Genomic DNA, 15965 nt, shown 5'->3' on the forward strand with positions numbered 1-15965 from the left:
GGTGGTAGTGGTCGACGAATGATGTTCGGCGACGATGGTGGTTGATTGTATGTCGTGTGGTGTTCAGAGTGAGAGAGAGAGAGAGGGGAGGGTGTTGGTGTTGGTGTTAGTTGGTGTTAGTTGGTGGTAGGTAGTCAACAATTTACTCGTTAGCGGGCCGCCGTGTGCCGCGCCGCTCAATTAACTCGCGAATCAACGAGCCCGACCGCTTTGTCCGCGCCGGGAATATTTTTGTAATTCGCGCAGGTCTCCTCGTGACCAACAAACGAGCAAGCAAGCTAGCAAGCAAGCAAGCAAGCAGGCAGGCAAGCAAACGGAGGAAAGAGGAAAAGAGTGGCTGGTTTGCCTTTCTGCCTTGGTACGGGCCATTTTTATTTTCTGTTTTGTGTTGTTGTTTTTTTCTTCTTTTTTTTTCTATTTCACCGAGCTTTTATTTTTCCCCATTTTTCCTTTCATTTTATTTTGTATTTTTTACCCCACTCTTTTTCTTTCCCTGTTCCGCAAAAGGGACGGGACGGGTGGAAAGAGTGGTGGTGGAGGAGGAGGAGGAATGGGTTGTTGTAGCGAAGGGTGAACGGTAGAAAATAAAAAAAAAAATGTTAATTGTACGAGGCTAATGAAAAGCGACACTTCGTTACTCTTTTTTTAATTGTTCTTTAGATTTTATTTCGAATGCATTTATTTATTTATTTCATCAGATCTATGTACAAGTTTTCTTGTGGTTGTTTTCTATTGTTATTTTTCGAGAAAATAAAAAGAATAAAATGTTTGTGGTTAGTAAATGAAACACACTATACATCGTGAATATAGAATTCTGTTCTCTTTTGAAGTGTTGTGCGCAGACCTGCACGTTAATTTCGCTCGAATGCACTGAAACCCACCTGCTACGTTCTCATACCTCATCGTCGTTACTTATTTTCTGATGTCGAGAAAGGCGAGAAGAACGAAGGGAATAACACAACGTTGAACTCGAATTCAGAATGCATACTATCGTTTGCATTTAAATATAACGCTACTAACACATTGAAGTTTTGATTATTCTATAAAACGACAGTTAATGACTTGCCTTACATTTGTTCATTTTCTCTTGTTTTTTTTTTCTTATTTTCTTTTTTAAGTATCGAGTAACACTTTAAAGCATGAAGAACACGTCGTACAATTGAAACGAACATTTAATACGAGGAAGAATGAAAATTTGATAGACGTTGTTTCTAAATCGTTCAACAGTTGGGCTCATATGGTGCATCAGACGACATAAACCCGGTTACTGTCGTAAAATATCTTCGTAAACGTTTCTACAATGTGCGCGTATGTGTGTGAAAGTAATTTTGTGGTGTTGTATAAGTCAATAATTCTTTACGCGTATACATATATCTATGGTGTATAAATAAATTTGATATATTTAACAATTTTTTCTATTCAAATTCGAATATTTACTCTAGTTCTCGATATCGATACTACTTTTTGTTTACTTTCTCTCTGTTATTTCTTTTTCTATTCTATTTCTTTTTATGAGACGAAGGATAACACAAAAATCCTCTGGGCATTGTACGATAAAGAAAAACCGGTATGGTCTCGTTTCTACGGTTCTATTTCTACCTCTCTTTTTTTACTACGCATATCGGTGCTCCCAGATTCATCCAGTCAGAAGATATTAATAACAAAATATGATATAATAGGCGCATCCCTTTGCGAAATACAATACAATGTTTATGCACCGGATTAAGCGATGTTGCGAGTGGAAAACTACTTGAATGGAAAAAGTATTGACCTTATTGTTAAGTTGAATTTTGTGGATGGATCACGAAAGATCCTACGGACAATTTCAATTCGGTATAGTAGATTGTACTTTCTCGCAGGAACGGGCAGATGCTTCGGAAACACGCTACCCTCGTTCGATCCTCGCTTTTGATTAGCCCACGGGAAAGATTTACCTTCGAGATTAGACGAGGCATCGATTTTTCGTCGAGGCGTACGATCATCTCCCGAAACGAAAATCGTTCGATGCCAGCTAGAAGCACATAAACGCGCTCATTCCACATTTTTAGATCTGCTTCGTAATCTTCTCGCGTGTCTTTTCTACTTCCTTTTTTACATTTATATTGCTTTTAGTTTTTATTTCTTTATTTTCCTTTTTTCTTGTATTTTAATATTTTGATTAATTTATCACGTTGATAAGAGTGACAGGTACATTTGAGTAGTTGTTGTTGTTAAATTAATCACTGCAAACATTCGTATATTAATCTTTTTACCTCATTAATATTTAATGTTTACTCATTTTTATTTTCCTTTTTTTTCTATTACTCTCTCTCTCTCTCTCTCTCTCTCTTTATCTCTTTCATTTTATTCTCCATTGTTCAAAGTATTATAAATCAGACGAAATCCTTCTTGGGCCAAGAGCGATAGGTCCAACCTAACTCAGATATCGTGTTCCCACGTAATAGATTAATATCAATAATTTGTAAGATTGCCAAGGCAAAGAGAAGAGAACAAGTTCGAAATGTCGGAGGATGAAAATTTGCATGGATCTGATGGGTCTCGTAGCATCTTAGATAGAAGGATCGAAGATCACAAGAGAGGAGGAGAAGAAGAAGATGAAGAAGAAGAAGACGAAGACGAAGAGGTGGAGAAGAATCGTCACGAATTTTTCTCTTCGTTGATCGAGTAAAAATAAAGAACGAGAAAGAGGAAGAAACCAACCCCGAAATCATATCCGGCCCTAAGGCAACACACACACATGAACTCTCTCTCTCTCTCTCTCTTTCTTTCTTTCTTTTTTACTTTCTCTTTCTCTCTTTCATTCTTTTTCTTATATCTGAAAATAGATACTGCCGCGATCGATCCGTCTAATTTAGAAAATGGAATGAAAAAGAATCATGCTCGCGGAGGAATGATGGTTTTTAAGGATTTCGTTGGAACGTATAATAATGTGCTATAAAACGTTTAGAAAGATCGAAGTAATGCGATTTGGATTTTGTTTTTTTTTTTACTTAAACGAAGCAAAAAAAAAAAGAAACATTCTTATTTTAAATAATATAAGAAGAGAAACATAATCATCTTATACTCGTTTATTCGAACGCATTTATCGAATTTAGATATTCTAATGAGTAGAAAAAAAAGAAGAAGAAGAAGAAGAGGAATAGGACAAAGGGTCGGTATGTTGATATCAAAACGTAGACGGTGACTTCGATGACGGGAACGGTTGATGAGGAAGAAAAGGCATTTCGCACAGTGCCAGACGCAAGAGATATAATAAAAGTTAGAATAGAAAGGGAAAAGAGAAAGAGAGAGAGAGAGAGAGAGAGAGAGAAACGATTTCGAGCCCACAAGGAGTGTAAATAATACCACGGTTGATTGTGGGCGTGGCTGACAGAACTCTAAAATGCTTCGACTATATATCAAAGGGTTTACTACACACGGATGATGCTCGTGGAGACTCTCTAAGAACAAATATTGGATCTCTTTCTTTCACTCTTTAAAATGAAAGAGAAAGATAGATAGAGAGAGAGAATGAGAGCAAGAGAGAACGAGAGAGAAGGAAAAGAAGGAAACTCTTCAGTTAATGTTGTTCCATATTTACTTCCTGCTTCCTGAAACTACTTTTTTAGATGATCGCAATAAACAACAATGTCTCAATAGAAACCTAAAAGAAAAATGACTAATTTAAAAAGATTGATTTATAAATGATATCCAATTACGTGTTTGAAATGTCTTGTTTAGTTTAATCTATGGCGAAATCATTGAAAGAGAAATGATCATAGTTGGTTTGTTTCGAATTCAAATCCATTAAGTAGATCACGATTTGTTAGATGTAAGTATACACTTTATGTATAAATCTGTAGGTTGTTAGGTACTCGTATAGAAGAGTCTTCTTATGTCTCAATAATGGAGGGAGTAGTTCTCAGGAGTAAGCTCGATAGAGAGAAGAATGGGTGTGGTGAGCTAGGAAAGTGAGAAAAAATCGAGAACATAGGAGGAGCAAAGTGGGGTTGTATGCATGCATTCTATGGCATCCATATTATTTCTTTCTTTCTTTCTTTCTCTTTGGAAATATATAGTTCTTCTTCTGGTTGGTGTTGTTGGGAGTTAAGCTCGTGAGCTACCTCGATGGCTGCCTGCCTTTCTTCTTTTCCTGCCCGTCTGCCTGACCGTTCGGCTGACTAGTTAGCTGCTTGCTTGCTTGCTTGCTTGCTCGCTTGCTTGCTCGCTTGCTTGCTTGCTTGCTTGCTGCCTGGCTGACTGCTTCGACTCTCGATTACTTGAAAAACCGGATTCCTCCTGCGCGAAACTGTGTTTCCCGTCTTGTGTTTATATGTACCAGTGCGCACTAACAGAGAACAATATTGGGCTTATGGTGATACACGCGTGCATAAGCGATCATTCCCTTTTCTCATCGTTTCCCCTTTTTACGTCATACGATTAACTTTGTTTTCTTTTTCATATTTTTTACCTGTTGAGAAGAGAAAAGGGATTCCTTACTTTTGAAAATTTGTCTGGTGTGACAGTTTTGTTAGTTTTTCCTTTTTCGGGATGGTGATTAGAAAGATTGTTATTTAATGATATATGTAAATGTTTCATTGAAAATATTTAATTTATGGCGATGCATTTTTTGTTTTAAATTTTTGTTTTCTTATCTATCGAAAGGAAAAGGATTTCTAATTTTTATAAATTAGTCGGATGACATATGTGTTGGTTCTTTATGATATAATTTAATCGTCTGGATATATGTTTCTCTTTGACAATAAAAAGTATGAAAATTATATGTTGGATATGTAAATGGATAAAAGATAAAAGATAGAAGCACGATTTATTTGTGGGGTTGATAAGAACAATGGGCGAAAGTGTCTAGTCTGTGAGAGTTAGGCATACACCAACGTTCAACAGAAAGTTGCTTTAAGTGTATAAAACGTACGTACGTAGGCCCAGCGACAAAGGGCAAATTTTCCAAATAATTTCACGTAGAACTGATGTGAGAGTAAGATCAACCGACCGGAAGAGGAGTAATCTTTCTTTGTAAACAGAGAAATACTCGAGTGAACAGAGAAAAAAGAGAGACGGAGAGAAATAAAAGGAAGAAAGAACAAAAAAAAAAGAAGAAAAAGAAAAAGAAAACTAAAAAAGAATGAAATTGTTTGAATGAAGGGAAACATCCAGACTTCGAGTTAAGAGATCTTCGTTTACCCTTAGGCGAGATAGTTTGATTTCGTAGGGATTAATTGTAGGGAATTAACTGAGCAAATTTAATTAACAATTTCTTTATTCGTTTATATATTACTTTTTCGACACTTTGTTAATTAGTTGAATTATTAATATGATTTGTTTAAAAATCAATCAAATCCTGGTTAATCCAAATAGTCAAAAAAAAAACAATAAATATATATATATATATATATATCTTTTGACCCAGATACTTTCATGTAGGAAATGTATATGCTGCCTACCTGTTATTTGTCAAGATAAAATCGATAAGAAATAATTCCGAGGTCGAAGTCGATTCGCAAGCTTTGACAATGAAGCCTTCGGAGTCAAGGATGTAATTTAAAAAGGCCACTTCATTCCGGCACTTATCTTCGCCGTGTAGAAAAGTCCGTGTTCGAGATGCATAACAAATTTCACTGGTGTCTTCGCCCTCCATTCATCCGTTCGTCTTATGAAGGAAGAAGGAAGAATAAGAAAGAGAGACGTGACGATGCTATGGAAGGAGGAGGAGGAGGTGGTGAAGGAGGAGAAGGAGAACAAGAAAAAGAATAAGAAGAAAATAGCCGGCTCTCATTTAGCCTGGCAATTTATTCTCGCGTTTTGTAATTAACACCAGAAAAGAAGTTGCGAAGTCGTTCTTCTCCTACAGGCATGATTCGAAGTATTCATTCTTTTGTTCTTCTCTCTCTCTCTCTCTCTCTCTCTCTCTCTCTCTCTCTCTCTCCTTCTCTTTCTCTTATTCTTATTATTCATTAAATTCTCATATTTTCTTTATTTTACCTTTTGGTATCAATATTGATACACATGTTACGATATTACGATAATAAATCATATATACAAAAAAAAAAAAACAAAATCATATGAAATTGTCAATTAGGAAAATTTTGTTGTTGAATATGTCAAATTCTCACACAGCTGTTTTGGGAATAAATAAAAATTATATTATTTAGAAATTTGATATAGTTATATACTTGCATATATAAAATACAGAAGAATATGAAGAGAAAAACAAAATGGAAAGAGAATACAACGGAGATGACAACGAAGGAGAAACGTAAGAAAGGATGAGAAATAAGAAGAAGAAGAAGAATAAGAATAAGAATAAGAAGAGAAAATCAGAAAAGAGAAGGGAAGAGAAAGAGGCATGGAAAGAAGAAGAAGAAGCGACGATGATGGAGGCCTCTCCTCTGCATGCCACTGCAGTCAGCTCAGACTGAAAGCGGTCCGTATAATTATGGGTTGTCACCTCATCAGCTGAGGGAGGGGCAAGGAGTTGCTTGCGGTGTGCTGTGCTGTTCTGTGCTGTGCTGTGCTATGCTGTGTTGTGTTATAACGTTGTATGGTGTGGTGTGGTTTTCTGTAGTGTTCTTGGAGTGGGAGAAAAAAACTAAGTTAGAGGAAGGGCAGTCTTTAACCGTACATTGTATTTTATAGTTTTGTTTTATTGGCAACATTCGATTTGTCGTTTCTTCCAATATGATCTAGTGAAGAAGATCTTCATTCAACGAATATATCGTATGGTTGATAAAAGAAAAAAAAAACAAATGTACAAAAAATTGGTATAGTTCAGAGTAACAATAGGTACTTGTATATGTATGTTATGGTTAAAGAAGAAGAAAAGAGAAAAAAAGAGGAGACAGAGAGAAAGAGAGAGTACCGCGGTTAAGTGGAGAGTTTAGAGGAGTTTCATTAAATCATATGGATTGGGGATAATGTATGTTATTGAGCGGAGCGTCCAAATCACGCTCTATAAGTTGTAATAAGTCCAATTTTGGGGCCGGTCATGGGCCGGATCCCACAGTGGTTGTCAAAGCTATCGCAACTTTCTTGGAGTTACTTTAAAGAGACGGCTTTGGATTAATGGCAGTCACTGAACAACGAAACCGCCACTTACTCGTCAAACGGCCAGCCGGTCCGCCGAAATCACTGCCATTTAGATAATTTGTAATGAATAGGCACCTCCAACTCTCTTTTTCTCTCTCTTCTTCTTCTTCTTCTTCTTCTTCTTCTTCTTCTTCTTCTTCTTCTTCTTCTTCTGTATTGCATATCATCTTTTCTCTTCCTTCTCTCTTTTCTCTTTCTCCTTGTTTCTTGAAAACACTTCGTTCTTGTAGTATCTTCCTCCTTTTCGCACGAGTTATTTTGACCGAGAGGATAGGCCGTGACCTTAAAATGACAAGAGTTTCACCTGTCTAATATTTCATCGAACATTTCGGTTATTCTCTTCTCTGCCACCCTTTTTCTTGGAAGGATTGCTACTTTTATTTCTTCCTATGGTCGATCAACGAACCTAAATCTAAACGAGGTAATCAAGAAAAGATTTGGAAAGATTTCTTACCAAAATTAGCGAAGAATGTTAAACGTACATCAAATGATTGTTCTTTCGGGTTCAGAATTTATACAAAAAAAAAAAAAAAATAAAAACAAAAAAAAGAAAATAATAATCATCACCCTTTTTAATTTAAGGTCTTGTTTTTTTTTATCGAGAAGTTGACAATAATTTATATCCTACAATGAATGATACAATATTTGATAGAAAATGTTATGCAGTGTTGTAAATGAGAAAAAAGGAAAGGGAAAGTGTGTTTTGTTGATAGCAGTTATGCGCTTATAAACGAGAAACTTATCGGTGGCACGCGTTGCCGCAACAAATGACGATGGCGTATACCACGATGCCGATCTTTTACGCCTTCAAGTTGGGGACAACGGGACAAACGGGGTTGAATCGTGGCGTCGAAGGTTTCAGCCCATCAATCAAAATACGTGACCGTGCATGTATTATCGCTTTACTCACCTCCTCTCCCAACCTACCCCCTTTCACCTAACTCCAACGAATCTTCTTTCGTCCCTTAAAAAAATCGAAATCCGTATAATACTCGCAAGAATAGCAATGACTTTTTCTCCCTCTTCTGAAAACTTGACTTTTCGATATGCAAATAAATGTAATGTCGACGAAAGATATTTTTTAAAGATCACGGGCAAAAAGACAAAAATGAAACCGTACCGTAATATAAAAAACGTAACTCCAAATTTTATTACGAATAAAAATGAAAGGAGAACAATATATACAATAAATACAATATATACAACAATATAAACAATATATATACTATATATATGTTATATATGTTATATATACATAGAAAAAGAAAAATGTATGCAAAATGTTTTTAACCGGAAGAATAAATTCTGAGAAAATGATTATTGTCGAGTAGTCGAAAATTGTTGTTCGTCTGGAGGCCACGTAAATCCATCACGAGTAGCCCATTAAGTCGATGCGCAAACACGCGCGCAAGAGGACGAGGACGAAGTTGAGGTTGAGGTTGAGGTTGAGGTTGAGGTTGAGGTTGAGGTTGAGGACGAGGACGAGGACGCAAACGCAAATCAACGCGCAGATTATATGCAGAGAGCTGCCGTTGCGCTAGCCGTTGTGATTGATATTTGGTTAAGCGGCCGGCGATCCATCAAGCCTACGAAAGCGCTCTTTATCCGAGGCTTGCCACGAGCTTCACGTCTCGCCTGATTTCACTGAAATCCGGATACCCTTGCACCCTTCTACCTTGTCCCTCTGTCCTTCTCATCCCTTGTTCCTGTTTTCCCTTCGTCTTTTTTACCCTGAGTTATACTACCTTCCATTTTTTGTTTTCCTTTTTTTCTTCTTCTATTCATAGACTGAAGTACTAGAATTTGATATAAATAATATTGGGTATATAAAAAAAAAAAAATATCGATATGTAACCTTGATAAGACCCTAAGTTTATTATAAATACTTACGAATTATTATTTATATCGTAAAAAGTATTTTATTAAGTACTGATCGATTAAATAAAAGTATTTTTTTTTTTTATGTCAATGGTATATTCAATAGTGTAATGTAATAAAAAAGTATTTTTTTAATTTAAGGATCAAGTAAATTTACATTCAGAAAATAAAGGATCTTAGTGTAGGACAGTTATTTCATAATTTGTTTTTCGTTCACAGATGTACCAAGGATGGAAAAGTCACCGCTTTTGGCGAACGGCTATAATCATCCACCCACACACCTCAGTCACATGCAATTCATGCAGTTGGGAGGACACCCAGGTGCAGGACACACAGCCATACTCTCACCAGCAAGTCTACCCCATCATCTTCAAGCACAGGCTCAGGCTCGTGCCGAGCAAGGTCTCAAGGTTAATCCAAATATGACCAACATCGAGGCACTCGCGAGGTCAGTTTTATTTCAATCATTTCTCTCTCTCTCTCTCTCTATATATATATATATTTATATATGTTTTTATTAAATATATATACATCTATAAAATATAATTTAGAGGATTATATTCAAGAATGGTCTCGATAATCCTCCATTTGTGAATTTAATAAAACTTGATCGTTTTGCATGTTATGTGTGTGAAGAATCGATGTCTCATTGGTGTTATTATAATTCTCGTTAGAGAAGGATTTTTCGTTCGGATCCAAGCTCACGTGGTGTTTTTAAGGGGATTAAAATGTTATCGTGTATGGGACGAGAGGAAGATGTTATCGTGACACTATGGGCGATATTTCGGAAGCGACGACTGTGTCTCAGCGGGAAACATTTTCATTAACATCGGTTAGGATTTTACGAGCCACCTGAGTACGTTGTTTGTGCGTGTGTGAATAAAAAAAAAAAAAAAAGAGTGTGAGAGAGAAAGAGAAAGAGAAAGAGAAAGGAATGAAACAAGAAAATCATTTCATGGTCGATCATATTCTTTCGTATTATTATTATTATTATTATTATTTCATTACATCTCTTTATCTATTAAACTTTGCATACAATTTTCGCTTTTTACGGGCCAATAATAATCCGATAATAATAATAAATTATTTCTTTCTTTCTTTCTTTTTTACGATTAAAATTAATTTGTTTATATCAATCGTAAGTGTGTTGAAAAAGTTGAAATGAAATTGTCTACTAGGATAGAAGACAAAGAAAAAAGGGATAGAATAGAAATTGGATTGATTTGTTTTAACTTTCTTCCACAATAGAACTCCCTTCCCCTCCCACCTCGAGAAAAGACGCGTTCGCGTTGTTGGGACTGTCGCGATCTTACAAGAGGGGCTGGCGAGGCCAAAAGAATACAACTTTAAGAGGATTTGAAGAGACGGCGAAGCCGTGGAAATCCAAGGGTCTCGACACCGCTTGATCTCTCTTTCTCTTTCCTTATTTCTTCCAAGAACGTCTTCTCTCACTTTCTTAACATTCTTATTCACCTTTCACGTTCATTTGAAGATTTCTAGTCTCTTTAACAACACGATCTGATTTAGGTGAAATCAACTCTTTTTCCCTTCTTTATTTCTCTTTTAAATCCGATGAACTTTGATCGGGGAATAAAAGGAAGAAATTTATTTTTACGTCAAAGTAGGGTGTAAAAAATTGCTATAACAAAAAAAAAAGAATTCTATTAATTCGTTTAATATTTTCAAATATTTTTCGATCAGTACTTTGAAAAATAAATAAATATTATATTCAATTGAAATAATCATTTACCAAACAATACACTATTGTAATGAAAATATGATTTTATCAATAATATTGATATATTCAAAACATTGATATTTTATTATAAATATTTCATATCTTTTTAAAATGAATGAACGAATAAAAAATTGTATATATACAATAAAATTGAAAAAGACAAAATGTTAATTGAAGTACATTTAGTTGGAGCTTTGATATAGTTTAAAGTTGTTAATCTTTGGAACGTTGCGGTCTCAAGACGAATATCGTAGCTTATTCGATCTAAACGGAAGAGGAAGAAGATTTCGCGAGACGCGCGAAAGCCGAAGGACGAAATCCTGTGTAGATACGTCGCGTCGATCCTAAGGGTTCTTGCTCAAGGGGTTTCTAAACGTGATACTAATCCCAGCATTTGTTAACGCGTTTCTAATAGATCCGAGCCACCCTTTTCCTTTCTCTTTCTCTCTCTCTCTCTTTTTCTCCCTTTCTTTCTTTCTTTCGTTCTATCTCACCAGTAAGCTTTAGAGCTTTCAAGATTCGCCTTAATTTTCGATTACATCCGCCTACCATTCGTAATTAACTTTAAATTATGCTCAAAAACATTTTATCATCGCTCATGTTTTTATCATTCGTTACGATTAGATGATCAAAATATGTTTCCTTGTTTTCTAAATGATCATCTTTCTATTCATTCGTCCCACGTTTCATTTAGTTACATTAAAATATATTATATATTTTTATTTAAATAATAAAGGATTAAAAGAAAATAAAACAAATGATAAGATGTTTGAAAAGAAGATCATTCAGATGTTCTTCTTGATCGTTCTTGTACATAGGCCTCGGTTAACGTAACGAAGGCGACGTCAGGAGTTTCGCATTATGATTTCAGCGCTTTGCTTTTAATTAAAATGCAAATCTATCGCAGAAAGAGTAAGAGAGATAGATAGATAGAGAGATAGAGAGAAAGAGAGAGAGAGAGAGTGACTGAGAGAGAGAAAGAGATAGATAGAAAGAGACAGAGATCAGGAGGTAAGACGGATTACGTCTGGGGGCGGCACGACAAACACCGGAATATGATTAATTCAACGCAACCCCATCGTGAAATAACCTATACTATCACACATAGATGTATATATATATACGTGTATATGTATATACACTTATACACATTGTAACAAGTTGAAGCTTCTCCTATCGTTGTCCTCGGACTTCTCTTCTCGTCCTCCTCATCCTCCGTGTTTCGTCACCTTCTACTTCGTATCCTCTTCTACCAGTTTCAACGGAGAGTTTCGACGCACGTCCTCCCATCTGTCCATTCGCCTTCAACCTTTACCCCCTCCCCCTTAGAACAGCCTTCCAACAAACCCTTCCAATGCTATCCATTTTCCTGCGAATAAATACACGACGCTCGTAGGGTTAAATATTTTTGCGAACGATGTTGGGATTCTTCGAGGATTGATTTGTTTTGGACTTTAACTCGACTTGAGATAATAGCGGAATAGATTTATTTATAATTAAAAATATAAAAGAGAAAGAGAGAGAAAAATAATTGGAAGGGTGTGTATATGGTATTTTAAATGAAAGATCGTATTTAACTCGTCAAAAAGTTATGGCAAAGATGTTTTAAGTATCGAAATTATTTGGGAATAATTTCAAATTGAAGGCGAATTTGTTAGAATTTTTTTTGTTAAAATTTGTTTCGTTTATGTGGTTCATCCGTAAAAATTATAGCAAGAAATATGGTATCTTCTTCTAACTATGTTTTTTCTCATTAGCCGTATCTCTTCATTGACTTGAACTACGAGTCGTTAGGGATTGGAATTAGGTTCGTTTCTTCGTTGAGGAGACTGACGTCTCTTTTAATCAACGTACTTCAAAGCACCAACGGGCAAATTCGTGTTGGCACAGAGTCGGTCAACTCCGTGAATCAGAAAAAAAAAAAAAAAGACATAAAATAAAATGAAATATCTATCTTAAAAATTAGGAGGTACGTCGAAAATCCTCATCTTTCTTCTCCTCCTCCTCCTCTTGCTCCTTCTCCTTCTTTAACTTTTTCTTTTTCTTAAAATTCTTTCTTCTCTTGATCAAGATCTTTTTAATCAAGAAAAATCCAATTCCGTTTGTGGAGAAATATTATCACTAAAGTTTTTTCTGTTTTATCCTGTTTTACCTGAAGTATTGCGTTTTGTGTTCCACAGGTCCGGGACGGTATGGGAAAACTGCCGAGCTGCCTATGAAGACATTGTCAAACACCTTGAAAGGTAGGATTAGAAACACAGTAATACGAAAAAAAAAAGAAACAAATAGTCTTTACCAGAAACAATCGATTATCGAGTAAAAAAGAAGATACTTCCGAAAGAAAAAAAAATAATTCAGTAAATATCCCAGTACGAATAATATAAAATCAGGATTAGCTTAACGAGACGATTTATAGGTCGAGTGTTGTCGATTTCGATGAATGTTTTCGATCCATGCACAATTCCGGAATATAAAAGAAAGAAAAAAACGGGTTCGTTACTTTAGAAGATCCTCTAAGCGTCGAATCGCGTGTCCCTGAATCGCGTATGCGTTGTGCATCACCCGTTGCATACCAACCCGTTGCACTTCCGATAAATCAGTATTACCGTGAAGCGTCGAGTTTCCGGTCGCACGACAGGTTGAGTCCTGAGGCCTGACGCGGTAATGCCAACATGATTTGTACGGTTCGAGGTTCTCTCTATCCCTCTCTCTCTCTCTCTCTCTCTCTCTCTCTCTCCGTCTCTATACACATCCCCTGAAACTACACACCCCTCTTTCCTTCTCTCTGGATGGAAAGCAAGCGAGAGTCACCGATATAGCAAATACCAATAGAGAACCGCGAGTTGGTCCTGATGGTAACGTTGCGCACCGAGCCCAACCACACAGAGCCAGGATGTTTCCCCGTGATCCTAACCACTTGTCACTTCACGGCACGCAGATCATCGTCGCGACGTGAACGTCCATCATTCGGGGATTAAATCATTCGGTTGGCCTCGAAACACTCCCATCGACCGTTCGGCAATTTTCTCTTCGGAGCGAAAGGGTTCGCGTTAAAACCTCCACTAAGCCGATTTCCCTTTTATCTTAAGACGAAGTAATAGTAGAAGTTGTAGTAGTAGTAGTGGTAGAAGTAGTAGTAATCATTGATGGTTAAGAGATTTACGTGTTTTTCAAACAAGACGTTCAATGAATAAGATTCTTTAGAAATGAAAATGTTTCTCTTTGAGTTCGTTTGAATTTCGATAGGGGGTTTCGATTCAAATATATTGTTAAAACGAGCTTGGAAAATCGGTACTGTAGGATAACGTTGGAAACGTCATTTCCAATTCAAAGGTAATGACCACTGTGTGTCCAGTCTCTTTCTCTTTCTCTGTCTCTTTTTCTCTCTTTCGTCAGGCCCGTGGCGATAGCCCTCGCATTCTATTTGCTTTAGCAGCCGCCCAGCGTTGACTTCGTCAACCGGACAAACGCGTATTGTGATTTCGGGCCTTTGACTGGTAGCCCCGGCATTCGATGGATATCGCAGGGGGTGGCAAATGGACGAGGAGGCAAGGAGGAGAAAGCGTTGGCGTATATGGCAAGCTAGCTAGGGAGAGGGGTGGTGGTGGTGGTGGATCGACGGCCGGTTTGAGGCAAACGGAGGACCGAAGGGTGGCTCGAAGGGACGGACAAGCGAGAGCAGCCGTGAATATTCATGCCGAGAACCCTAGACGAATTCGGACTTGTTGCGACTGACACTGATGTAAACCTTTGTTTATTCTGCGTCCTCTCATCCCTTTCGAGCTTTCTCTTTCCCTTCCCTTCTTCGACTGGACCAAGAGAGTAAGAGAGAGAGAGAGTAAGAGAGAAGGAAAGAGGCTACGTGCACGAAACGAACCCCCCGAGTATTTAACTGAGAGTTAAATTCTGATTAATCGCCGGCAACGCCGTTATTAATTGTTTGTCCTTTTGATTTTACAAGCACGGAGAAGAGAAAGAAAGAGAAAGAGAAAGAGAGAGAAAGAGAGAGAAAGAGAGAGTTGGTGGCACAGCTTGCCCGTTCTTCTTCGACCAACCAACTCTTTCTCTCTTTCTCTACCATCCTTTCTCACTTTCTCTTCATCTTTCTCTTATACTCTTTCTCTTTCAACTGTTATCCCACGTCGAGTCTAATCCAAGCACTTTGTACGTGACAAACGTTTTACTCGACAGAAGGTTTCCTTTTCGCTTCGTGGAAGAGTTATATCACTCGTTTATCTTTTTCCTTTATCCAATGTTTAAAATACAACCGACGAATTTCATACACACGTTGGTGGTTTATTATTTCTCTCAAATAAACTCAAATCGTTCATTTTCTTTCTTTAGATTATCGTAATAGGGTAACTTTAGTTTATAGAAATTTCTTCATAATTCTGATTACATCTACTTACATGTGTTATGTTTGACATACTCGACTTCGCATAGAAAAGGATTGGGAACGTTAATCGAGGTGAAGTAAAAACGTGACTACGGAGAATCGCGACATCATCATCGATTTCCCAATTTAGCTCGTTAAGCCCGGCCGGCATGGCAGCTTGGGTACGGTGACAATGGGTGGCTCTAGCTGGGTGGCTGCTGGCCTCCCGGGAGAAGTGCGTTCAGAGAGAGAGAGAGAAAGAGACAGAGAGACAGAGAGACTGAGAGAGAGAGAGAGAAAGAGAGGGTACGCGCGAGATAATAATCTGATTCTGCGGTAAACTCGCGAATACGCGGAGCTACGAGCCCCGGATAGAAGCGGCCGGTTAAAACGCGAGCGACCCTCCGACCAACGCAAACCTATTTCTCTCTCTCTCTCTCTCTCTCTCTCTCTCACACACATACACACACTCTCACTCACTTTGTATTATACAGAAAGAGACTATATGTTCAGAGAGAGACAGAGAGAGAGAGAGAGAGAGAGAGAGAGAGAAAATTCAGCCTGTAAAGTAAGTAATATTAATGGTCCCCCAGAACGTTCTGGTATCAATGCGCTAATGTCGGCTTCCTGGCTTTAAAACTACCGAGTCATTCTAGCATAATTCAAAGCGCATTGTCGTTCTTCTCCATCCAACATCAACGTCGACTTGCCATCGGTTTCACCGAGCTGGATTTTCTTATCGCCGTACCAACCCTCTTGCCAAATTCTATCCCTTCCATTTCTTCTTATTCTTCTCTTTCTTCTCTTTTACGTTATTTCTTTCTTTCTTTCTTAAGGTTTCCCATATCTTCTATCTTTCTCTTTCTCTTAACGATCGCAACCCCAGCTATG

The 15965-nt window shown here is 37.4% G+C and overlaps 1 protein-coding gene across 6 annotated transcripts in view; it reads left to right on the forward strand.

Moving 5' to 3' along the window:
- The window catches only part of dac (dachshund family transcription factor), a 218567-nt gene that overhangs the window by 99654 nt on the left and 102948 nt on the right, over window positions 1-15965 (forward strand). For 5 of the 6 annotated variants that reach the window (XM_015317706.2, XM_015317701.2, XM_015317702.2 and 2 more), the window contains 2 exons: window positions 9181-9409; window positions 12880-12942. In XM_015317706.2, coding sequence (XP_015173192.1) covers window positions 9181-9409; window positions 12880-12942 — 292 coding nt within the window. The remainder of the gene's footprint in view (window positions 1-9180; window positions 9410-12879; window positions 12943-15965) is intronic. The other variant, XM_089171329.1, reaches the window with a different exon arrangement.

This window comes from Polistes dominula, unplaced genomic scaffold (genome assembly GCF_049000335.1).
Source record: "Polistes dominula isolate Pdom_NZ unplaced genomic scaffold, Pdom_raw_medaka contig_31, whole genome shotgun sequence".
Taxonomy (NCBI): Eukaryota; Metazoa; Arthropoda; class Insecta; order Hymenoptera; family Vespidae; genus Polistes; species Polistes dominula.